The following is a 25,322-nucleotide window of genomic DNA, read 5'->3' as shown; positions in this document are numbered from 1 at the left end:
AGAGAAACAAAATACTATTGTAAAAGTCCAGGAGAACAAGGGTGGTAGCTGCGTAAAGAGAAAGAAGGGGACCTATGACAGAAACATTCTAGAGACAGACACCCTAAGATTTGGAAACTGCTCTACAGGGTGAGGAAGAGAGAGGAGTCAATGATATTCCAAGGTCAGTGAACCTGAAAGACTGGAAGAAGGATGGTATCCTCAACAGTAACAGGAAAATTCAAAAGAGTGAGTCTGAGGAGAATGGTCATTAATGAGTTCCGGTTTGGACAGGTTGTGAGTCTGCGTTAGCTATGAGACGTACAGTTTGAAATGTCCAAAAGGCAGTTATGATAGAGGACTGGTGCTTGGGAGACAGGCCAAAATACAGTTAGATCTGGAGTTCCCTGCATAGGGGTGATAACTGAACCCATGGAAATTATAAAAAGGAAAGGGCCCAACAGTCACCAGGGACACACAGTACGAATGAGCTGGATGTTCAGAACAGAGGCTCTGGTGAGTGCCAGGGAGCAGCCCTCATGGACTGAGGGCCCAGTGGGTCTATTTGGCAAATCATTAGATAACATAATACCCTTCAATTCAACAAATGTCTAGCATTTTCCACATGCATAGCATATGGACATTCTCTTCCCTCAAGAGGTTTACAACGTAGTTAGGAAGAAAAATATAAATAAAAACTATTTAAGTAGGCATATAAAATACGATATGATGATAAAGGCCCAAATAAGTAGGTGAAGACAATAAACGCTGTACATGTTTGAAGGGAGATCAATGAAGGTGAGATTGGCACCACCATTGGAGGTGCCAGATCTGGGCCTTACAAGGAATTGGTAAGAGAATGCTAGCAGCTCATTTTGCAATTCAATTCAAAAGACATTTATTAAAGACCATCTCTATGGTAGAAGTGGCAGAGACAAAATGGCAGAATGACAGGAAGCAGTACAGAGAGGCACCACCCCAAAATGCCCCTAACTCCAAAGTGACCTCGAAAACACACCAGACTGAATCCCGAAGGGGAAAGTCACAGTGAGTTATTTGTCCTGCCATGGTCAGCATGTGGAGACAAAGACTCGCAGACAATGGGGCCAAAGGGTTAGGCTAGGAGCATACCACTCACACTTGGCGCTAGGTGGGCAAGAAGAGATACTAGACCTGAACTCTGACACCATCAGACCCCTACCAAGGCACCACAAGAGGGGCAGGTACCAACTGGCAACCTGGTCAGCCACTACTCAGTCCTAGGTCACAGAGCCTGGAGTGATGTTCCCAGGGAGAAAGGATGGAGTTCAGAAGAAAGCAGCCGAGGTGTGGCTAAGAACCCAGAAGCTCAGCCCACTGGGAATAACCAAAGCAGCAATCCCAAACCAAAAGGGAGCCTGAGCCAACAAAGCTTTCCAGCTGGCTGACATGGCCGAACCCAGCAGTACTCTGCTGCTGCTCAGATCGAAACTCAGGTCAGAGACCTGCAGAGTCTAGGCCCAGGAGACAACAAGTAGACTTTGTCCAGAATCAGACTGCTGCGGGAGCGCTGAAAGCCTGCCATTCCCTGGTGTGTGCCTGAGATCCTAGAATAACACAATACCCAACACCATAAGAAAGCAGCAGTAAGAGCAGTGTGGCAGAGCCCAAACCTAACATCAAGTCCAAAGTTTAGAAGAGGGGGGAAAAAAAAAGGATCCTACCATAAAAAGCTATTGTGGTGGCAGAGGAAGCTCCAGATACAAACCCAGAAGAGAATGACTCCGAAACATTTACAAGCAAAGCCTCAGAGAAAAAACAGCTTGGGCACAAGCTCAACTGGAATTCCTAGAAGAGATGAAGCAAGAAGTGTATTTTTTTTAAAGAGTTAAAAATACTTTTTTATAAATGAAATGAGAGCACTTGAGGAAAAAATTGGAAAAGAAATGAAAACTATAGACGAATTGGAAAGGAATTTGACAGCCTGACACAAGTTGTATAAAATCTTGTCCAAGCAACAAACTCCGTGAAAATCAGAATCAAATAGAAGCCAATGATTCCATCAGAAAAGAAATATTAAAACAAAGTCAAAAGAGTGAAAAAAAAATAGAAGGATATATAAGGTATTTCAGAACAAAAAGAACTGACCTGGAAAATAGGTAAAATAAAAAATGTAAGAATTCTTGGACTATCTCAACATTATCATCCCAAAAGAGCCTAAAGGATGATTGGGAAAAAATGATCTCACACTTTAGGGTGCACAAGCAGACTTACACAAACGAGGAGGCGGACGAGCAACTTCTCTCATCTGTACTGGTAAAAGGAAAGAACATTTGTGCGTGTTCCAGCACAGAACGTTTCACTCAATAAGGAAATTATTAGGTGGGAAAAGGAAGGAGGGCAGAGGCCAGATTTAGAAAGAGGGCAGATTCAATCCTAAGCAAAAACAAACTCTAAGTATGCAGAAAAATATTTATAGCTCTTTCTGAGTTTGCAAAGAATAGAACTTTGAGGGAGTGCCGGTAACCAGAGATTAGATGAACGAGCTATAAAATATGAATATGATGCAGTACTACTGTGCTCTAAGAAATGAGGAGATGCTTTTAGAGAAACACAGGAAGACACATAAACCAATGCTGGGAGAAATGAACAGAACCAGGAGAGCAGTTTATACAATGACAACAATTTGGTAAAGACTAACTTTGAAAGAATTAGGAATTCTTATCAGCATAATGACTAACCAAACTTCCAGTGGACTAATGATAAAATATGCTATTCACCCCCAGACAGAGATGGATGACTTGGACTGCCAAATGAGATAAATACTTCAGGGGGCGAGGCCAACGTGGAAATCTGTTTTGCTTGACTACACATTTCATCAAGGGTTTTGCTTTTTCTTTTGTTCTAAATGGCGGGGGGGGGGGTGAAGAGAGAAAGATGATTTTTTGCTAATTGAAAAAAAAAAACCCTAAAATTTTGACAAGTTGTATGTGGAACATTATGCTAGGTTCTAGGAGACAGACCAAATTAAATTAAAGCAGGTTTCCTGCCCTCACGAAGTTCATGGCATAGAAAGACGGAAAATGACACACTATTATTTGAATAATGTTAACTTGGAATGAAGTCCACAGCAGGGTGCCTCAAATCTCTCTCTGGCCTTGTTTTGTTCAACATTTTTATCAATGATTTCAATTAGGAGATAAAGGGTATGGTTTATCCACCTCCCTCTCTGCAAGTCTCCTCCTCCAGTTGTTGAGGTCCTTCCTAGAACCTCTATTTGGGGAAATACTGATGTTAGCCACACTTGCTTCTACACTGGCTCAGCTCCTCACTCTCCAGCCTTCACATGAGGAAAGCTTTTTCCACAATTCCAGCCTCCATATCCCCCTTCCTTCCACCATCACCCCTTACAGGGATCTTCATTATTTACTCCCCTTAAACTCTCTCTTAAGCATTATATTTTTCCAATATAACATAAACTCTTCAAGGGTAAGGGCTTTCTTTCTGCTTGTATTTGTATTCCCTTTGCCCAGTACAGTGGCTGGCACCTAATAACCCTTTATATAATCTAATCTAATTGATCACCCTATTGCACTATTTGTACAAGTGACACAAAATTGAGAGGCTTAGCCACAATTTTGGACGACAACAGCCATCTTCCAAGAAGCACTCGAGCAAGAAAGAATGAGGGCCTGAGTCTAATTTGGAATGCAACAAGGATAAAGGTTAAGAAGTTCAACTTTTATCAACTGCCTAAGTTGAGGATATGAAGAGGGAAGGGAGCAAGGTACGACTGTATCACAGTTCATCTGAAAAACACGTGGGAGCGGCCAAAGCTGGATAAGAACTAACAGCGCCACAGGGCAACCAGTAGTCCTGACACAGCGTCAGGCCGCATGAACACAAGCAGGGCGTCCATGGTGAGTGAGGCGACATCCTTGCGAAACAGGACTATTATGGTCCGCTGTGAGCATCCAACTTTAAGGATCAATGGCAAGTCTCAACATGGATGACGGGAGGTGATCAGGGAACCTAAGTTCAAGCCATAAGAGTGAAGAAAATAAGGACAGTTAGCCTGAAGAGAAGGGAAGAAGAATCCAGTATCTTCAAGTATGTGACAGGCTAGTAAGTTGGAGAGAAATCAGATTTATTCTGTTTAACCTCAGAAATAACAACTAGGAACACTGAGTAAAAGTTGCTAAGAGCCAGATTTCAACTCAAAGAAAAACTTCCTAATAATTACAGCTATGCAAAAATAGAAGAGGTTGTCTCCAGAGTTAAGAGTTTCCCACCACTACAGAAAGTCTTCAAACTAGGCCACGAGCACTTGCAGAAGAAGGCCCTCAGATGCATGCGGCACAATGGAGCCAGAGGGTCTGAATTCAACTCCCACCCCCGTCACTTATTATTTCTGTTCCCTTGGGCCAGTCAGTCAAGTTCCCACATCATAAAATGCAGGGGCTGGACAAAATGGCCTCTCAAACACCCAGGTTCCGTTTGAGCCCTCTTCTTTCTCCGCGCTCGCTGGTAACCTCAAGGTTTTCTCTATGCAGAAAACTCTCATCCGCAGACAAACCCCAAGGAGCCTCTCTCTGGAGCCACAGGCTTACATCAACAACGGCTTACTGGAATTTCACGGTGGACATCCCATAACCATCTCAAACTTGATGTGTGCAAAACATAACTCATTCTGCTTCCCCACCCAACCCTCCCCTCTACCTAACCATGTCTGTTAAGCACACCACCAGGCTTCCAGTCTCCAGGTTCCTTACCTCAGCTGGATTTATCCTTAACTCCTCATTTTCCCCGTATCTCACACATTCAATCAGCTGTCCACAACATCTTCCGCATATGTGCCCTTCCTCCCACTCACAGAGCCAACACTCTAGTGCAGACCCTTATCACCTCTCCCCTGAACTACTACAATGGGGCACCACTAGATGGTTTTCCTTCCTCAATTCTCTCCCCGTCAGTCCTCCCTCCACAGAGCAGCCAATCTAATCACGGTATTCCCCTCCCCCAGTCAAACTCCAGATGCTCCCTACTGGCCCAGCTTTTATGAAACACCTCCACAGCCCGACCCCAACCTATCTTTCCAGCCTCCCTATACACTCATCACTCCCTTTCGAGCACTCTACAAGCTACCCAAATAGGCCTTCTCTCCATTCCCTGGAATGGACTCCCTCCTCGTGACCACTTCATCTAATGCCCTACCTCAAGACCGCACCCAAGCACTATTTCTTCGGAACTCCACCGTAAGACCTCATTCCAAGTTAACATTATTCCAACAACAGTGTGTCACTTCCCACCTCCCGACCAAGGCTTTATCTCATCCCTACCCCCCCTCCCCAATTAACCTCCCTATTTTGTACTTATTTTGCACACACACATAAAAATATAAATGAACAAGTTTTCTCCATGTCTTTATAAATTCCTGGAGAGCAGGGATTATTTTGTGTTTTGTCTTTGTATCCCCAGAACCAAGCACAGTGCCTGGTACAAAGCATGTTTAAGAAATGCTTGCTGATGGATTTATCTATCATGCCACAATTCAATTCAAGAAGAATACTATTCTGAGAATGATTAGACTGATGATCTAAGGTCCCTTCCAACTCAAGAAAATTCAGTGTGGAAAAAAAAAGCTAGAAAACAAACAGCTGGAATTTAGTACTTCAAGGATCTGTGACTTCATATTCTCCCCACTGACCCAGATCACAAACCAACTGGGCCTTGACACTTCAGACTCAAAAAGAAAAGGAAAAAAAAAAAGTCCTCTTCCTAGCCAACCTAGTTGGGTATCTCTGAGCCTCTTCTAACTCAACTGTTCCCGAGAGAACAACATTCAATCCGATACCAGGCCATAATTAAAACAGGACAGGATTTGCCAGGGTCATTTCCATGCCTTGAGGAGGTAACAGCATAGTAATTTAGAGAAGAACCAAATAACTCTCATGAGAAAGTCAGAGTGCATTACATCAATGCACAGTGCTGAGGGGAGACAAGTCATTACCAACATGGATATGGAAAAAGATTAAAAAGGATTTCAGGAGAAAGATCACAAAAATATGACATCTTTCATAAATATGCCTGGGATGCTTACCTCACAATCTTGTGAGATGGATAATAAGTTATAGGATTTAAGATAAGTTATATTAACACATAACTGAAGAAGAAATTCTCAGAGAGTTCTAAGTAACCCGTTAAGAACTGCCAGAGCCAGAACTCCGAACCCAATGAACTTCCCACTAAACCACACAGGAGAAACAGGATAGAACATCTATCATCAGTCATTCATCAGAAATTCACTAAGTGCCCACCTACTATGTGCAAGTCACTGCAAATACAAAATGTAAAAAAACAAAAAATTCTGCCTCAAAGAACTTACAGCCTCCCTGGGACAGACAGACAGACACACACACACACACACACACACACACAATTATACTAACACTAACAGCTAATATGTATTAAAATGTCAAGGAGCAAAGGGAAGAACTATGATGTTCTAGGAAATTGCAATACTCAGCGAGCGCATGCTGTGTTTTTAGATCACAAATTTAGAGCAGGAAGGAACCTTAGAGATCACTAATCCCATCTCCTCATTTTACAGATGAAGAAAATACAAAGAAGCATGAAATGTGGTTTCTTCACAGACTATATATATCTGAAGAGACAGGACAAAATACATACAAAGATGTGTAATGTACATTATAATCTTTCAAAGAAAGTAAAGAGTAAATAAAGAAGATATATTCTTGACCAGGAGATAAGCTGGGAAAAATAGACTGGAGTCATCTTGTACTGAAGTTTATGGATTTTACCTTTAAATCAAGCAAGCCCAGATTCCCATCACAGGCTTGGTTGGGCTTTAATTGCCCCTGGTAATTTCCCTTTGGGTTGGACCAAGTGGTTACTAAAGAGGTAAAAAGAGCTGGAGTCACAGGTTAACAGACTAGTCTGAATTTCAAAATCCTGAAGCCGACCAAAAAGAAGGTCACAGTACAAAATGGCCTCTGATATATCTGCCTTTCTACCTACAAGAATACTACCTCACCTAGATAGCACTGGAATAGCCTTTCTTTTCTTTCTCACAACAAACCAGCCAATCAATGAGCAAATATCAAGTGCCTATACCTCAGTGGCAAGCACGGTCCTGGAGAACCAGATGAAAATGAACCATCTGTCATTAAGAAACTTACATTCCGTGTTTTTCTTCCTTCCACATCAGTTTCTCTCACCATCTCCCTTTTCCTTTTCTTATTCAACTGAATTTACATAACCAGGGTAGAACTGACACCTACAGAGAAAAGGTTTATGCTCCATTCTTAATTTAAAATCAGAGTAAACACTTTATATTTCTCTTAAAAAAAAAGCCTACCTAAATCAAGTTGCTTTTTCTTTGGATAGGTGACCTTAAATAGAAAAAACTGAACAACGCCGAGTCCTATCACAGGCAATTGAGAGGGTCAGAAAAGACTTCAGAAGAGAGATAGGGATAGTGTGTAGGATGAATGGAAGGCGACAGAAAATGTTAACAAAGAGTAAGAAATTTCTTGTAACAATGCCAACATAGGGTAAAGATGCTTTAGACTACAGAGCAGTCACAATGACGATGGAAAGAGACCAGCGGACACATTTCCAAACAATAAGACTCGATAACTGACTGGATAGATAAAGTTTAAGACGACTCCAAAGTTTTCAGGTCACTAGAAGAATGATTAGATTAGACCGAGAGAAAAGGGGAAGCCAGGCAAAGAAGCAGGTTTTGGAGGGACAACTGCTCAATTCTGCCTGAGTCAGAGATGAGGCAACCAACCTCTTAATCCTATCTCACTAATCACTGAAATGACTTTTATAAGTTACTGAAACAGTTAAGTGCCAACATTTACCTTAGTGCTTTAACACACAACCTCAAGTGGCCTCCACAAAATCTCAGTGGGGCTGGTGCTCTTCTATCCATTTCACAGATGAGCACATCCAGACCTGAGGAGACCACCCCATAGTCACAAAATAAGTGGCAGAGATGAAGGCAGAGCACACTGCCTGGCGTCCACAATGCAATGGTGGCTAGTTCCTAGGCTGTTCCTCCTTCTTCATGGTTTTGGTGGCTGTCTCTTGTTTAACCTCAGGGTGTGACCTTGGACAAGTCACATAATGTCCTGGCCCAGGGGAGGGGAACCTGTGGCCTTCTAGGTCCTCGGGTGCAGCCTTTTGATTGAGTCCAAGTTTTACAATCCTTTCATTAAGGGGATTTATTGTGTGAAGTTTGGATTCAGTCAAAAGGCTTGCACCTGAGGACCTAGAAAGCCATGTGTGACCTCGAGGCCACAGGCTCCCCACCCCTGTACCTGGCCACTAGTTCCCACATCTGGAAAATGAGGGAGTAGGACTAGAAAGCAGGTGAAGCAGTTTACACACAACACCTATTACTCCACAACTCCTCCCAGGCTCTTGGTTCAGAAAGTCCACCAGAAGGAAGCCTGAGGGATGTGAAGCGGGCTCAGACCCCAGACAGGTCACAGGTCAATTCCCCTCTCCGGGCCATAGCTTCCTCCTTTGTAAAATCTAGGGCTGCACTAGATCATTAATGAATCCATCCCCCACTCCAGCTTCATCCTGGGGATGTATCCCAAAAGCACTGGAGATACAGAAGAAAGCACAAACAGGTCCTGTCCTCGAGAAGCTCACACTGCATTCCGAGAGAGAGCAAGTCAGTAACCAGGTACAGACAAGATAAACCCAAACAAGACACACTGTAACATCGGGAAGTAACGTCGGGGAAGAAAGCTTAGGAAGAGGGGAGGAGACAAACCCTAGAAAGGCTTCCAGTCCAAGGTGGGACTTGAGCTGCATACAGCAGGTACTGAAGAAATAAATGACTGTTGTCTCTGCAAACTTTCAGTGGTGACTCTACCTTGCCAGCCTCTAGCATAGTGCCTGGCTTATAATAAGCCCAATACTTGTTATTTTATTAATATACTTGATAAAAATCAAGGAAGGAAAAATCATTTTGTTTATTCCAGTTATTCCTGTAAACTTGTTTCTCCTTTATGTTTGCTGCCCTTAGCACAGCACTGTAGGAGCTTTAACAAATACCTGCTGACTGACTGATAAAAGATTAAGGAAAAAAAATCCTTAGACGATTTTTGTAAACTTTCGCTATTTCTTTAGCTTTCCTGCTCTCTACCCAGTGCCTACCATACCGTCAGGGTTTAATAAATGCCTACTGACTGAAAATGACTAAGAAAAGAACGTGTAGATCATCCCGTAAACTTTTAGTTGGTCCCATTTACCTTCCCATAGCTTAGCAGACTACTTGGCACAACGTCAGTCAATGAACCTTTACTCAGCATCTACTAAGGGCACCTGGGTGGTGCAGTGGGTAGATAGGGCACTGGGCTCGGAATCTAGAAGTCTCATCTTCCCAAATTCAAATCCAGCCTCAGACACTTCCTAGCTGTGTGACCCTGGGCAAGTCACTTCACCCTGTTTGCCTCAGTTTCCTCATCTGTAAAATGAGCTGGAGAAGGAAACGGCAAACTGCTCCAGCATCTTCTCCAAGAAACCCCCAAAATGCGGTCACGGAGAGCCGGACACGACTGAACAACAGCCCCTGCCTACTGTAAGAGCTCCACGAATCACTGACCCTTCGCAGGAAACTTTCGGGTCACTTTTCCCACGCTCAGCACCGAGCTCGGCACCTAAGAGTCAGCCCTCCATCCACGCTCGCTGACACCCGGAGAGGATGAAGAGCAGAGCAGAGGGGCGCTCTGAGAGGCTCCTCGCAAGCTGGCCTTCCTACAGGGACCCTCACCTGGAGTCCGGCCTCCGCCTTCCCCAAGCCCGGGCACCGTAGACGTGCAGAGGACGCCGGGAGGCAAGCCGGCGGCAGCCCCCGGGGGGGGGCGGGGGTCCCAGTTGTGGGAGCGGCGGGGTGTCAGCTAGAGCTGGGGGGGGGGGTCCCGGCTGTAAGAGTAGCTGGGGGCCCATTTGGTGCTGGAGGAGGCCCCGGCTGTGGGCCCAGCTGGAGCTGGGGGGGGGTCCCAGGAGCCCCGGCGGGGTGTGTCTCAGGGGCTGGGGGCCCTAGAGCCGCAGCAGCGGGGCTCCCCGGCGTCTGGGGGTGCCAGGGGGGTCCCAGCGGCCGGGCCGCGGCTCCCGGGCGCGGCGAGGCCGATTCCCCCGCTGCCGACCCGAGGACGGTGAGAAGCGGCCAAGGACAAGGGGACGCGGCGGGCCCGGGCCCCCGGCCTCCGCTTCCCTTCCCCGGCCGGGCGCGACCCCGGGGTCCGAGAGGCCTCCCGCCCCCGGCCAGCCCCTTTACCTGCGGCCCCGGCCTTGCCCTTCTTCTTCTTGCGGCGCTTCTTCTTGGCCGTCTCCTCGGTCGTGGCGGCCGCGCCGTCGTCCTTGTCGTCCGGCTCCAGCTCACCGTTCAGGTGCCTCTCCGAGGCCGCCGCCTGGGCCGCCTCCACGCCCGCCATGTTGCTAAAGAGAGAACGAGAGGCCGAGCTAGAGAGGCCCGCTCCCCGCACAGCCGCCCGCGTACGCTCCCGGCGCCCCGCCGAGCCGCTCTCGTTGGCGCGATCCAGCGAGGGGCATGCCGGGACGGCTGGAGGACCGGGCCGCGGCCCGCCCGCCCCCGCCGGAGGGGCGGGGCCGGCCGGGACCTGCCGGCCTCGTGGCGGTCGGGGGGAGGGGGAGCCTCCGAGTCAGGGGCGGGACCCGGGGCCCGCGTGACGTCACCCGCACCGGCCGCGCCCCGGGACTGCCGCGCGACGGGGGGGCGTCCTTTCCGTCCCAGGCAGGAAAAGAAAAGTTTGCTTCTCGTTTGCTTCCGCACGTCCCACGTGTGCCCGAGAGAAGTACGAGCCACCCACCCACGTGCACATGCACGCTCGCTCCCCAAGGACAAACCGCCTCTGCCTTCACGCGCGAAAGTGCGCCTGGGCAGGCGCGCGTTTAGTGATGGGATGGTGGGGTGGTCAGGGAGAAAACGCATTCGTGCTCGTTTTTAAAATTCAGTTGGGCCGAAAAAGTGTGCATGCAGGGAATCGATTTTGCTTGACCACGGGTAGCTTGTTAGGTTTGGAATTTCGTTTTTATTTTACGATGAAGGGGTGGGAGAGAGAAATACATTTGTATTCACTTTTCAAAAAATTAAAAAGTTGGCATTCCGGGAGTTGATTCTGCAAGGGGGAAATGGGGAAGAGGGAAAGGAAATTAATTTTGTTATATTGAAACAATAAATTTTACTTTAAAATAAAAAAAATTGCGCCCTGTGCAAAGGATGCCCGTTTTTAGAAAAGTATCTCCAGTTGCATTTCTCTTGATTGAGTAAATTGCACTAGAACGACATGGCTCTCCGAGCAGCAAGCATGTCATGCGGACACCTTGACACTAAATTCAGTTCTGCAAGAAGACATAAATCAGGAGTGACAGCTTTTCTTTTTGCAAAAAAAGATCTCCATGACCGCTGCAGGCAAAATCTACCTTATTTGATTTGTTACTCGATTCATTCAGAATCTGCAACTGCCTAGTTGCATTAAAAAAAAAAAATTTAAAAAGGTAACCCTTAGAATAGTGAAGTCAAATCAAAAAGCATTTATTACATGTTACTATGTGCCAGGCACAGTGCCAAACGCAGCGAAAGCAAAGACAGCCGCTGCGCTGAAGAAACTGACATTTTAAAGGAGAACAGAAAGAGTACCTATGCCCGGTACTGAGTCCACTGCATCCTGGAAGGGAATTTAAACAATTAAAACATGGCCCTAAAGGCCTACTTCAAATGGAGGGTCCGGGAGAGGAAAAGGCTGAAAGGGGCAGAGAGTACTTCGGTGTCAGAATTCAAGGGTTGGAGGAAACGTCCACCGAGAAGAGGTTTCCCGAGTGCCATGGAGAAAGTCCCAATTAGTGCTGCCGGCTTAGAATCCTTATCCCAGATAAGGAAGTTCCCCCTTCTAATGCTGATTGCTGCCTTCTCGGCAATTTAAGAGTCTTAAAAAATTGCCCAGAGGCTAAGTGACTAGCTTAGGTTCGCAGAGCTTTGTTGTGACCTTGAACGAGTCACTTCACGTCTTTCTGCCTCAGTTTCCTCAACTGTTAAATGGGGCCAAAAATAGCACCTACCTTCCAGGGTTGTTGTGAGGATCCAATGAAATGATATTTGTAAAAAGCTTGGCACATTGCCTGGCATATAGTAGGAGCATTGATAAATGCTTTGTTTCTTTTCTTCCTAAAATAATGTCAATAATACTTTCACTATCCACCTGGTAGGGTTCAGGGGAGGAAACTTTATTATTATAAATACATATAACTACTGTACTGTCTTAATCTGAACACACAGATTCAATTCAACAAGCATTTTTAAGTGCCTACTTTGTGCAATGTATGCTTCCAGTTTTTTTGGGGGGGTTGCCTCACTTAAATGTATTTTTAACATCCATTTAAAATTTTTTTTGAATTCCAAATTCTTTCCTTCCCTGGAACCCCCCCCTTCTGAGAAGGCAAGCAAAAAGATACCCATTATACATCTGAAGTCATGCAAAACATATTTCCATATTAGCCATATTGGAAAAAAAGCATGAAAATAAAGTGAAAAACACTATACTTCAATCTGCCCTCAGAGTTCATCAGTTCTTTCTCTGGAGGTGAATAGTATATTTTTCATCATGTTGCCTCAGTTTCTTAAATTTGTAAGAAGTATGCATGTAATTCAATTGAACGATTTTTTTTAATCACCTACTTCTGCAAGGAATTGTGTTAGGGTAGGTATATAAAGACAAAAATGAAAACAAAACAAAAAAACAGCCCCTTCCTGGAAGGAGCTTACATTATCCTGGGGACAGTCGTAATGGGTTGCCACTTATTAATTTTCCATCTTTCTCCACTCTGCAACATTTGACACTTTGTTTATTTAAAGATTGGCATAGGGCTTTACAAGTATTAGCTCATTTGATCCTCACAACAACCCTAAGAGGTGGGTGCTATCATTGGCCCCATTTAACAGTTGAAGAAACCGAGGTGGATAGGTAAAGTGACTTATGATTTGCCACATCTAGGAAGTGTCTGAAGCCAAATCTGAACTTGGGTCTTCCTGACTCTAAGGGCAATGCCCTGTCCACTCCACCACCTACCACCTAGCTGCCTTTGTCATGTTCACATCATCACTCAGGGGTTCCAACTTAGGGAGGATATGTGGTGGTAACATACGTAGCTCCCCATTGCGGGAAGTCCTTTTCTCTCCTTCATGGAGTATTCATGGAGTTTCTTAGTGACACTGTAACTGTTGTGCTGATTTCCTTGTCGTCTCGAAGTTTCATTTCCACGAGGTTTGCCCTTGGCTTCCAAATCAGACACTGTCCTTCATTGTGGCTGTTGCAAGGATGTTGCTAGCATGCTGATGAAAAAGCCCAAATCCTCCCTCTCTCTCCTCTCATCCCCTCCCCAAGCGATTCCCTCTCAGGGGCTCTGCTGGCTTGTCTCCTTCCTCTCCATTGCCAGACACCCAGATAAATCCCTGATGCCAACCAGCTTGCTAGTTTTCTATAAGCCTCACAAGCACATGACCAAATCTCCCAACCAGTGTCTACAGACTTCCCATTGCACCTGTTGACACACCCCTGATCAACTGATTGATTTAATGGAGATGTCTAGACCTTGTTCTCACAGAACAAGTGATTGACAATGCTTGCCCTGTAGCCAGGATGAGACAGGGTCTTTCAGTCCCTTTGGGTCCCCTGGTCCTCTTCACAAAGGATAAAGGCACCCGAAGCAGCAGCTGCAGCCATCATACTTGGGTCTTCATTCTGTGAGAATATCTTGGACAATGATAGTTTTTCTTCTTCATCTTCATTGTTATATTATCTTCATTGTGCCATTAGCGTCTCATTTTATTTACGACTACCATTGATGCAGCAAGGCGAAAGGACCAATTTTTAAACTGTTTCGAATGTTAGAGAGCTATCAATGTAAAACACACGGGACCACATACAACTGTACTGTTCCCCTGATCACAGAAGGGAGTGTTCCTTTAAGAAGGGGCACCTCATATACCCCACCCAACCTGAAGGTCTGCTCACGCTGAACCATAGAGATAATAACTTCAAGAGGAAAGCCCTCAGATGCAAAACAGATATTCCCTCACTGCAGAAAGGCTGGCAGGAGGTGCAGTAGAGACAGCACTGGTTCTGGAGTCAGGGGGATGGGAGTTCAAATCCAGCCCCAGACATCTTATTAGTAGCCCTAGACCTCGGGCAAGTCACTTAATCTGTTTGCCTCAGTTTTCTCAAGTACAAAATGGAGGTAATGAAAGCACCCACCTCCCAGCGTTGTGGTAAGAGTCAAATGAGATATTTGTAGTGTTTAGTACTGTTCCTAGCACATAGTAGGTACTATATGATAGGTAGGTGGTAACCTGTCTTATTCTGCCCTCTCTTACCTTCCCTATTACTGCAGAAGGCAACACCATCCTCCCAGGCCTTCAGACTTACACCCTAGACATTATTCTGGATTCCTCATTATCTCTCAATCCCCCTTTTGGTAAAGAACTAACTGGATGTACTGGCTCATTGTTAAGGGAAAGCCCACAGTGGAGGGTTATGAACTAGTGTTTAAGAGGATAGCCAGCCACAGGGTGAACCCCAGAACCCTGGGAGTACTAACAGCCACCCCTCTGCCATTGTAGTTTGAGTTGGGCCAATAACCTCAGAGGAGGCTATTACATGTATTTGTTTTTATAGGAAAAAAAAAAGCAAGGAAGTACATCTTCACATGTTTGGGGTGGACATCCCTCTACCTTGCCGATGGGTTTAAGGCCTGTTGGTTACCTTCGCCATAGTTTAGCCCATGTGCCCAGGTTTGCCAGGGTGTGGCCAGTGTGCAGGCTATAGCTTCTTGGAGCCACAGGTGAGAGTTGAGTGCTAGGTAAACACCAAAGGTGGATGGGTGGCCCTGAAAAGGACTCAGCAGACCCTCGCACCAGAGGTGCTAGTCCTCCCTAGACACCAGGGACAACCCAATGAAGTTATATAGACCAGGGATGTCAAACTCTAGTGGGTTCCCATAACGCTTCCAAGTATGGTGGTACTTGCTTCAAATATAATTGGTAAATAAATAAAACTACAATAAGACGTGGATAACATTACATTTTAAAACTAAGTCAGTGTGCCACCAGCAGGGATCTGTATATATGGATTACTCACACACACACACACACACACACACACACACACACACACACACACACCCGCATTCTAATTGAGTTTGACACTACTCATCTAGATAAAAACTCTCTAAACTTTTTTGACTCCATACCCCATTAACAAAACATTTTTGTGCATGTATCCCTGATCTGGGGCAGGTAAATGGCACAGTGGATAGAGCACCAGGCCTGGAGTCAGGAAAACTCATCTTCATGAGTTCAAATCTAGACTCGGACACTTTCTTGCTATGTGAACCTGGGTACTCAACTCTGTTTGCCTCAGTTTCTTCATCTGTAAAATGAGTTGGAGAAATAAATGCCAACCTAATCCAGTATCTCTGCCAAGTAAACCCCAAATGGGGTCATGAAGAGTCAAACACAACTGAATGGCACCACCCAATCTATTTGCTTATATATTCATAATTTATGAATTTTAGGGGGTATGTACACTACACATGTACTATTATTTACAGCATAAAATATAAAAGAAATAGAAATTATAAAAGCATTAAAAAAAGATGAAATATCAGTTGATCCTAAAATAAATTGGGAACCACTGGAGTTTACTGAGCAGATTGTGTGTAGGGGGTGTGGGTGGAGGTCAGACCTGAACTCCAGGAGAATCACTTTGGCAGCTAAGTGGAGGCTGGGCTGAGTGGGGAGAGATTTGAAGCTGAGATACCCATTGCAGTATTACAATTATAATTGTTCCGTTAGTCATGATGAGAGGTGATGAGGGCCTGAGCTTGGGTGGTGCCTAGATAAATTGAGAAAAGGAGATATTTTCAAGAGATGTAGAAGAAGACACAAGATTTAGTTACTGAGGATGGATTGTGAATCCAGATCACTGATAGGATGGTGGTTCCTAGGGCAGTAATAGTGAAGGTCAGAAAGGGGTGGGTTTTGGAGAGAAAGAAAGAGATTCTGTAAAGCAGGTCACTCCCCATCCACCATTCTTACTCATTCTGTGTGACTAATTTTGTCCCATCCCAAGATGAAAACTGGCAAGGTGGAGCTCTAAGTCACTGGTAACTCCTCTGGGAACACAGAGCTTGCCCCATCAGGGGCACCTACTAGAGTACTAAGGATATCTGAAGGTTAGGGAAATAGTGTGCTTGGGAATGGAGAATTTTCCCAATGGTTACCTGGGATGGGCATTGAAGTGGTATTTATAACCACCATCAAGGAACTTGACTTAGAAAAGGGGAGGGTGGGAACTGTCAAAGGAGAGGGTGTGTGTGTGTGTGTGTGTGTGTGTGTGTGTGTGTGTGTTGAGGCAGGGGTATAGGTTTAGCTGTGAAGAAACATTGGGTTAGAAGCAGTGTAGAATACTGGATAGGTCACTAGACTTAGAACAAGGCTGTTGTTTGTCGAGACTTTATACAACGGGGAGCATCACAATCTTTCTTGACTCAGTTTCCTCATCTATAAAATGTGGAATGTTGAACTCAAAATATTCATAGTATACTCTGAGTTGTAGGCACATGCCTACCTGAAACAGTTTTATTAGTTTATTATTATTTCAAATTCAAGAATTTTTCTAGCTAAGAAAGAGAAATTTCAGATTGACAGAGGCTTTTCACATGCCCTTGAACATCTCTCCCCACAAATCATTTTGAAGTTTAAATTTATAGGATTCTTGAGCAAGAAGATTTCACAATACGATAAAATATGGAGTTCAGGATAAGGCAAAAGTTAACATTTTGCCCATTGCCCAGAAGGAGCTAATCTTTCAAGCAAACCCTTAGAGAATCATTTTCCTAAAACTACTCAATTCTTCTATGATCCCTTCCCCCAAAGGTCCTACCCTAATCTGATCAAATCATTTCAGGTGGTGGTCATAGTAACTCATTTTAAAAAAGTGACTTATTCCTTCCGTTAGGTAGATCCTCATCCTACCAGGGGTGGGGAACCTGTGACCTTGAGGCCACATGTGGCCTTCTGGGTCCTCAGGTGTGACCTTTTAATTGAGTCCAAGTTTTACAGAACAAATCCTTTCACGAAGGGGATTTGTTCTGTGAAGTTTGGATTCAGTCAAAGGGCCGCACCCGAGGACCCAGAAGGCTACATGTGGCCTCAAGGTAACAGGTTTCCCCACCCCTGGTTTAGATTAAGATAATTTTAAATGCTTCCTTAGTATTTCCAAAAGGGGGAGGAGTAAATCAGCTTCCACCAGAACTTAACTCAATTGTCTCTAATGCTTCTTCAGGTTCTAAATTCAGATGCTATCAGCCTATCCTGGGGGGAATGGGATAAGAAGCATCTTCTCAACCTCCCATGGCCTGATCATACAGTTATCAGTCAGGACTAGGTCACCCAGAGAGCCTTTACTTTGGAGACCACTGGGATAGAGAAGAGGAGAAGGAAAGTTCTGTTTCAAGGGGGCTGTGTGGCCTAATAGAGGGACTGCTGGACCTAGAATGAACTTGAATCCCAACTCTGACATTTATTACCTTCACACTGGGGACAAAACACTTAACCTGTCAGCTCCCTAGTTGATGGGTACAATTATGCTTGTACAATGAACCTCCCACATAGGTTGTCGTGACAACAGCCACATTTATATACATCCTATTCTTCCTTAAAGAAGCTCCATCTTGAGGGCAGCTAGGTGGCACAGCGGATAGAGCACCACCCTGAAGTCAGGAGGACCTGAGTTCAAATCCGGTCTCAGATCAAATACTTGACGCTTGCTAACTGTGTGACCCTAGGCAAGTCACTAAACCTCAATTGCCTAAAGAACAAAAACAAAAACCAAAAAAAAGCCCCATCTTCCTTGATGAGGGCCTACTTGGACCACCCTAATCCTCAGCAATCACTCCCTTCTCTGAACTTCCTTCACTTGTCATTTGGGGGGCAATATACATATCCTTCCCTAATTAGTGATTTCTTTTTCCAAGTCGGCATCCTGTATTCCTCACTAGATTTTAAATCCCTTAAGCTAGCCACGGGTTCTGGTTCCCCTGCATATCACCTGGTCCTACATATAGTTAAAGGCTGTGTAAAGAGCGGTTAGTAATTCTGAGGACTGTATTGTGAGAGATGATCTCTCAGAAGTGAAGCCTCCTCAGAAGGTCATTAGTTCTTGTTAATGGTTCTGGTATTTTTGCTTTTGAGTGGTACATGTGGACCAACACTAAGTGAAGACCCCTCAGAATACAAGACCCCCTCCCCTACTCTTAGTGTTAGCAGAAATTCCTGAGCCATAAAAGCATACTGTTTATCTCATCCTCTAGCTAGTTATATGACCTTGGGTAAAAGGCTGCCGAAACTGTGAGGCCCTAAAAAGGGGAACATGCTAACATAATTTCTATACCTCTTTGTCCTCTCTGTTACTGGGGCAGTTTTTATACGAATATTGTATACCTGAGGCTCAGCCAACGAGCCGACAGGAAGGGGGTTAGGGTGGGCTGCTGCGTTAGGGTCTATGTAATCTTGCCTTAAACAAAGAAAGAGGGGGTTAGGGTGGGCTGCTGCGTTAGGGTCTATGTAATCTTGCCTTAAACAAAGAGCACTCCCACTCTTGGGGCGGCTTAGGCAGCACAGCGTTGCCCTTTCTTGAGAAGGTCAATAAAGAGATTTCTCCTTTTTGCAAACTTTTGTCAAAACTCTGGTTTTAATTTGGGTAGGTGGTCTCTATCCCACACAGTATGAAAGAATAAATGGAAACACATTTATCAAGAACTAGTTTACTAAGTGTGAGGCTCTGTGATAAGTGCTGGAGATACATATGCGAAGTAAGACAGTCTTTGACTTCATGGAACCTACATTTCAGTGGAAGAAGCCATGAAGAAGTGTTTTGGAGAAATCAAAGAAAATGGTAATTGAAGTAATTATGGCAATTTATTGAGATTTCTTTGTTAGGAATAACTGCTCGTTTTATGACTGTTTTCAGGGCTTCCTCCTGCCTCAGACACACTGTTAAGTGTGTGATCTTGAGCAAGCCCCATAACCCTGTTTGCCTTAGTTTCCTCATCTGTCAAATGAGCTAGAGAAGGAAATGGCAAACCACTTCAGGATCTCTGCCAAGAAAACCCCAAATGGGGTCACGGAGACATGGACACGACTGAAAAATGACTGAACAACATCATCTTCCAATGCAAAGATGTCCTGGTTCTTCTCTCTGGAGAATGTAATTTTCCTCCTGTTTAGCAGCCCCAGTCTGGGCTAACAGTTTTAAAAACTGGAGATGAATATCAGCAGCTGCAGTTTTGAAATTGTTTGCATTAGTGGGTAGGTAAGATACAGGAGAAGCTGATTCTGAACAAGAGCGAGTTTAAGAAGAAAATCATTTAAGAATGTAAAGAGCAAGTCCTGAGCCTCAAGAAATTGTCAGATGCTAAAATGACCTTATTTGAAATACTTTAAGAGGGGAACCTTGGCCAGCAGATCAAGGGTGCAAACAGGGCAAAGACGCCAGAAATAGCTTCTTTCCCTCGGCAGAAACTAAGCTGGGGTTCAGAAGGAGACTCATCTGCTATGCCTCAGGCTGAGCTTTGCAGCTTGAAGAAGCCTCTCGTTTGCAGGCCTACTCTACCAATCAACAAGAATTTATCAAAAGCGATTTATGTACAAGGCCCCCTGCTAGTCTCTGCGGATACAAAAAGAATCCCTAAATTCAAGGAATTTACATTTTAGCAGGGAATATAAACTGGGAAGTGAATGTAATTACTTCATAAAATTCTAATGTAAGTAGTCTGTTTCCTTTAGCTCTTGAATTCACAGAGTAATTTTTGGCAGGTTATTTTTGACTGAGATTTTTCTTTCTTTTTTTTTTCCTTCTTATTTTGGGGAATGGGGTAGAGGAACCAGATCTATGGTTTCATTGTTACTTATATATAATATATGTGTGTATGTGGAGATATATATAGATATATAGATATATACATATATATATCCACATACACATATGTATGTATATTTATATACATACATATGTGTATATGCATATGTATATGTATGTGTATGTGTATGTGCATGTGTATGTGTATATATATCTGCTTTGCAACTATAGTCCTACAAAGTTGTCTGGGTATATTGAGATGTTATATAACTTTCCCAAGGTGCCCTAGCAACTATGGGTCAGATTGAGCACTTGAATCCAAGTTTTTCTGACTCAGATCAGCTCCTTTATGAACGATACCACATTGCCTATCAATTTTTTTTTTTAATTGTAGGTTTTCCCCAAAGTTCTGTCCTGGGCCACCTCCTCTTATCCTTTCATACACTCTATCTTTTTTTTTCCTTACTTTTATTTTTTTCATTTAGTATTTTATTTTCCCGTTACATGTAAAAGCAATTTTTAACATTCGTTTTAAAAACTTTGAGTTCCAAATTCTCTCTCTGCCTCCCCTCTTCCCCCCCCCATTGAGAAAGCAAGCAATTCTATACAGGTTATATATGCAATCACTCTATCTTGTTAATCTCATCAGCTCCTATGCCTTTAACCACTATCTCTCTATAGATGATGCCCATATTTATATATCCAGCTCCAGAATTTCCCTGAACTTCAGGCCCACATTACCAATTGTCTTTTTTGTGCATTTAATTTAATTTTCCCCCAATTACATATTAAAAGTTTTTTAACATTTGTTGTTTTTTTAAAGTTTTGAGTTCCAAATTCTATCCCTTCCTCCTTTCCTCCCCTCCCCCCTCCCTGAGATGGCAATCAGATATAGGTTATACATGTGCAATCATGTAAAACATTTCCATATTAGTCATTTTGTACAAGAAGCCCTGAATGAAAGAAAAAGAATAAAAGAAAGAAAGGGAGAGAGAGAGAGAGAGAGAGAGAGAGAGAGAGAGAGAGAGAGAGAGAGAGAGAGAGAGAGAGAGAGAGAGAAAGAAAGAAAGAAAGAAAGAAAGAAAGAAAGAAAGAAAGAAAGAAAGAAAGAAAGAAAGAAAGAAAGAAAGAAGGAAAGAAAGAAAGAAGAATAGCATTCTTCAGTCTTATTCAAACAATAGCAATTTTTCTCTGGAGGCGATTCATACTGGATATCCCAGAGACATTTTAAACTCAACATATTAAGAATGGAATTCATTATTTTTCCAACTTCTTCTCTCTCCCTTCGTCCAAACTTCCACCTTCCTTCTCTCCCTTAAACTCTCCCTTCTTTTTTTTTCTTTCTTTTTTCTTTTTTGGCAATTGGGGTTAAGTAACAGGGTCACATAGCTAGTAAGTGTTGGGTCTGAGGCCGAATTTGAACTCTGGTCCTCCTGACTTAGGGCCGGTGCTCTATCCACCGCACCACCTAGCTGCCCCCTAAACTCTCCCTTCTTCCAATTTCCTACTTCTGTTGAAGGGACCACCAGCCTTCCAGGGTCCCTGGTTTACAATCTCAGCATCACCTTAGGTTTCTGCCTCACTCTGGTGCCATGCATCCAATCTGCTGCCAACGCTGTTTCTATTTTCATATCTCTTTGATCTGATAACTATCTTAGGCCAGGACTTACTCACCTCTTACCTAGAAGATCACAGAAGCATGGATTTTGAGCTGGAGAGAACCATGCCATCTAATCCCTCTAGGTGACCCCCACAACTTGTTCTTATATTTTGGGTGGGGGGAGCACAACCATCCCTGGTCTAAGGTACTTTGGGACTACACTTTAGACATTGTAGTTCATAAGCCCCCAGCAATATGTTCACTTATTAACAGTTAGCCAGAGGACACAATTAGCTCAATGCAAGTGCATTTACTAGAAAAGCAAACCATCAAAACAGCTTGTATTAAATTAAATATTATATCATTATTTGGCACAAGCTCATGTCATCAAGAGGCAGCTAGAGCACCAGCTTTGGAGTCAGCAGGACCCTGGGCAAGTCACTTAACCCAGTTTGCCTCACTTTCCTCAACTGTAAAATGATCTGGAGAAGGAAACGGCAGACCACTCTAGTACCTTTGCCAAGAAAATCCCAAATGGAGTCATGAAGAGGCAGACATGACTGAAATGACTGAACAATAACAACAAAAGTCCAGAGAGTCTACAGTACTGGGCAGGGGAATGAAGCATGGCCAGCTTAGGCCTATCCTCAAAATGGAAGCCCTCATTGAACCCCAAGCCTGGGCTCACGTCCTGCCTCTGATATAGACCAGCTGTATATCCCCGGGCAAGTGTATCCGTCGCTCGTGGAGAGAGCTCACACACCCAGCACTCCCTGTGCTAATGAAACTCCTAGTCTAAAGTAAAACAAAAAAATCTATCGGCCAACATTAGCAAGTGCCCGCTATGGCCCCGTGCTTGGCGTTGGGATCACAAAGACAAAAAAACAGGACAGCCCCTTCTCAATTAGAAGATCTGGTTCAGATTCCTTAGGGTTATTACTGATGTGACCTTGGGCAAGTTACTTCCTGCTCACTAGGCCTCGGTGGCATTATCTGTAAAGTGAGGAGATTGGACTAAATGGTCTTTAAGGCCTCTTCCAGCTCTAAATCTGTGAATCCATGATGACTTTATTGAGAAAAAAAATTCTACCAGAAAATTACATCGGCTAGAGCAGTGATTCTCTTAAGTCAGAATGAAGCTTGTCAACCAGGAGGAGAGATTTTCATGGCAAGGAAGGAATCATACATTTCAAAATCATCCGGTTTTCACTCTAGCCATCCTTGTCATCTCTCCACCACCACGACCTTGGGGTCTACCCTGGGACACAAGGCTCTCTGATAGATGAGCTTTTGCCTTAGTTTATCAAAACCAGGCTTCTGTGTCATTCTCTGGCCACCATTTCTACACCACTTGGACTATCCCACCTCCCCTGCCCCATTTCTAGCTGTCATTTATCTTTGGTCTTCTCTCACTGGAACATCAGTTTCTTATGGTCTTACTTGTGGTTGTATCCACAACATTTAGCACCATACCTGGCACGCTGTAAGCCCTTAATCAATGCTCGCTCAATCTATCTACTTATCACTCTATCATCTGCCAGTCCACCCATTATCTATTTATCTATCTAAATATCTACTTATTTTTCTATTATCTTCCTGTCCATCCATTATCTATCTACCTATCTATCTAAATATCTACTTCATCTCTCATATGCCTGTCCATCCATTATCTATTTATCTGTCTAAATATCTTCTTATCACTCTATTATCTGCCTATCCACCAGCTATCATCTACATCTATTTACTTATCTAAATATCTACTTATCCCTCTAACATCTGCCTGTCTATCCACTATCTTATCTATCTAAATGTCCACTTATCTCTCTATCATCTGCCTATCTACCCATTATCTATCATCTATATCTATCTATCTATCTCTCTTGTCTGCCTACTTATCCATTATCTCTCTCTCTCTATGAAACAGAACACCAGCATGCTATTTCAGATTGTTCACCATCTCCATCCTACAAATCTTTTCCTAATCACAAACACCTTTTTTTTTGCTTCCTAAAAGTTTATTAAATAATGATCCAGTATAGAACAATGCATCTATTTTTACATTTTAAAAATTTGTCAATAAATTTGCTGACCCCTCCCTTCTTGGTTTTTCTTTAAAAAAAACTTTATTATAAAGAATGACTGTTTGAAAGGAAGAAGCAGGAAGGATATAGGAGAAAATTTAGGCGATGTAAAAACAAAAGACATCAATGAATATCTAGTTAAAAAATAATGACTCAGAAGCCCATAATTAGGAATGAGCATTTACCACAATGCTGACAGTGAGTAAAGGGAGGTACACATGAAAAAACCAAGAACCTGCTAGGTAGGTTCAAGCAGTCTGAATCACTGCAGGCTGCTATGTCAGGGAGCTCCTCTGGGAAAAGAGGCACTTTGGAGAACTTTTCCTCCTCTGGGCCTTCGTGGCCTCTGCAGGGAGCAGCTGGTTCAAAACTAGAAGGGGCAGTGGGCCTGCAGAGACCATGGGCTCCTGGTCACTTGAGGTGATTCCATCAGAGGCTGAATCACCACTGTATTAATGGCCTGTTAGAAGTCCCTTTACAGAGAGAAAAAGTCAGACTTGACCTGAAGGTATTTAAACAGAAAAGAAAAGTGACCAGCAGCTATAGATTTTTGTAAATAGCTACAGCAGTGGGGAAAATTGGAACAACCATTCCTTTTAGCTTACAGAAAACTACTGATGTGTCCAGTATCATGTGCAAGCAATCCCAAGAACTCTTTTATGTTGTTCAACTTTAAAGATTATGAATGGGGTTGGAGGGACTCAATTAATAACTGGCGCTTACATAATGTTCTTAAATTTTTTCAATTACATTTTATTTATTCATTTAACTATACATATTTGTGTATGTATACATATATATGTAGTCAAGCAAAACAGATTTTTTTGCATTGGCTATGTTCAAATATAGAGATAGAGATCTTTCTCCATATATTTATATCTAATATCTCATATAATATATGACACACACTATATACATGATATATAAATGTATATTATATATAATATACATAATATATAATATAGCATATATATTATATAACATACACATTGTGTGTATATATGTATGTGTGTGTATACATATATATACACACACACCTATGTACAGGGGGAAAAAGAGAAAGAGAGAGAGAAAGAACGCTATACCCTGAGTCCATCATCTCTCATTGGTCTACTAAAATCCTGGTTGATCCTTGCTTTATTCAGAGTCCTCTCTCTTTTTTTTTTTTAATTTAGGGGGAGGAGAGGAGCATTATATAATATTTTAAAGTTTGCAAAGCACTTTATAGACATTATCTCAGACCTCATATTACAGGGTTTTTTGTTTTTGTTTCTTTCTTGGCCAGGCCTTATGATTTCACATGTTTAGGGAACTGGAATTGAGACTCTCTGCCACTTTAGTTTTTTTGCTCAACTCCCATGGATTCAATTTTCATCTTTATTCTGATGCTTCTCAGAACTATTTGTCCAGCTCTAACCACTTTCCTGACATCCAATCTTGCATCTCTAACTGCCTATTAGACATCTTGAATTGGTTGTCTCGACAGCATCTTATACTTGGTGTTACCAAACTGAACTCATCATCTTTTCCCCCAAACCCTCCCCTCTTCCTAATTCCCCTCTTACTATCAAGGATACTGACTCCTACCAGTCATCTAGCCTCTCCCAACCTAGGCGTCATCCTCAGCTGCACTCTGTCTCTCCCTCCCCATATCCAAACCGTAAGCCAGTCCTTTCCTTTGCACCTTTAGAATATCTCTTGTCT

General features: G+C 43.4%; 1 protein-coding gene across 2 annotated transcripts in view; it reads right to left on the bottom strand.

The window, feature by feature from the left end:
* METAP2 (methionyl aminopeptidase 2) overlaps window positions 1-10,551 on the bottom strand; it is a 42,452-nt gene extending 31,901 nt beyond the window's left edge. Inside the window, exon 1 of one of the 2 annotated variants that reach the window (XM_021006430.2) lies at window positions 10,280-10,551. In XM_021006430.2, the coding sequence (XP_020862089.1) occupies window positions 10,280-10,436 (157 nt within the window). In that variant the 5' untranslated portion in view covers window positions 10,437-10,551. The remainder of the gene's footprint in view (window positions 1-10,279) is intronic. The other variant, XM_021006429.2, reaches the window with a different exon arrangement.
* Window positions 10,552-25,322: the final 14,771 nt, after the last annotated feature.

The sequence above is a fragment of the Phascolarctos cinereus genome, unplaced genomic scaffold (assembly GCF_003287225.1).
Source record: "Phascolarctos cinereus isolate Bilbo 61053 unplaced genomic scaffold, phaCin_HiC Scaffold_1;HRSCAF=81, whole genome shotgun sequence".
Taxonomy (NCBI): Eukaryota; Metazoa; Chordata; class Mammalia; order Diprotodontia; family Phascolarctidae; genus Phascolarctos; species Phascolarctos cinereus.
Note: the sequence above shows the minus strand (reverse complement) of the source record. Positions and strands in the feature narration are given on the sequence as shown.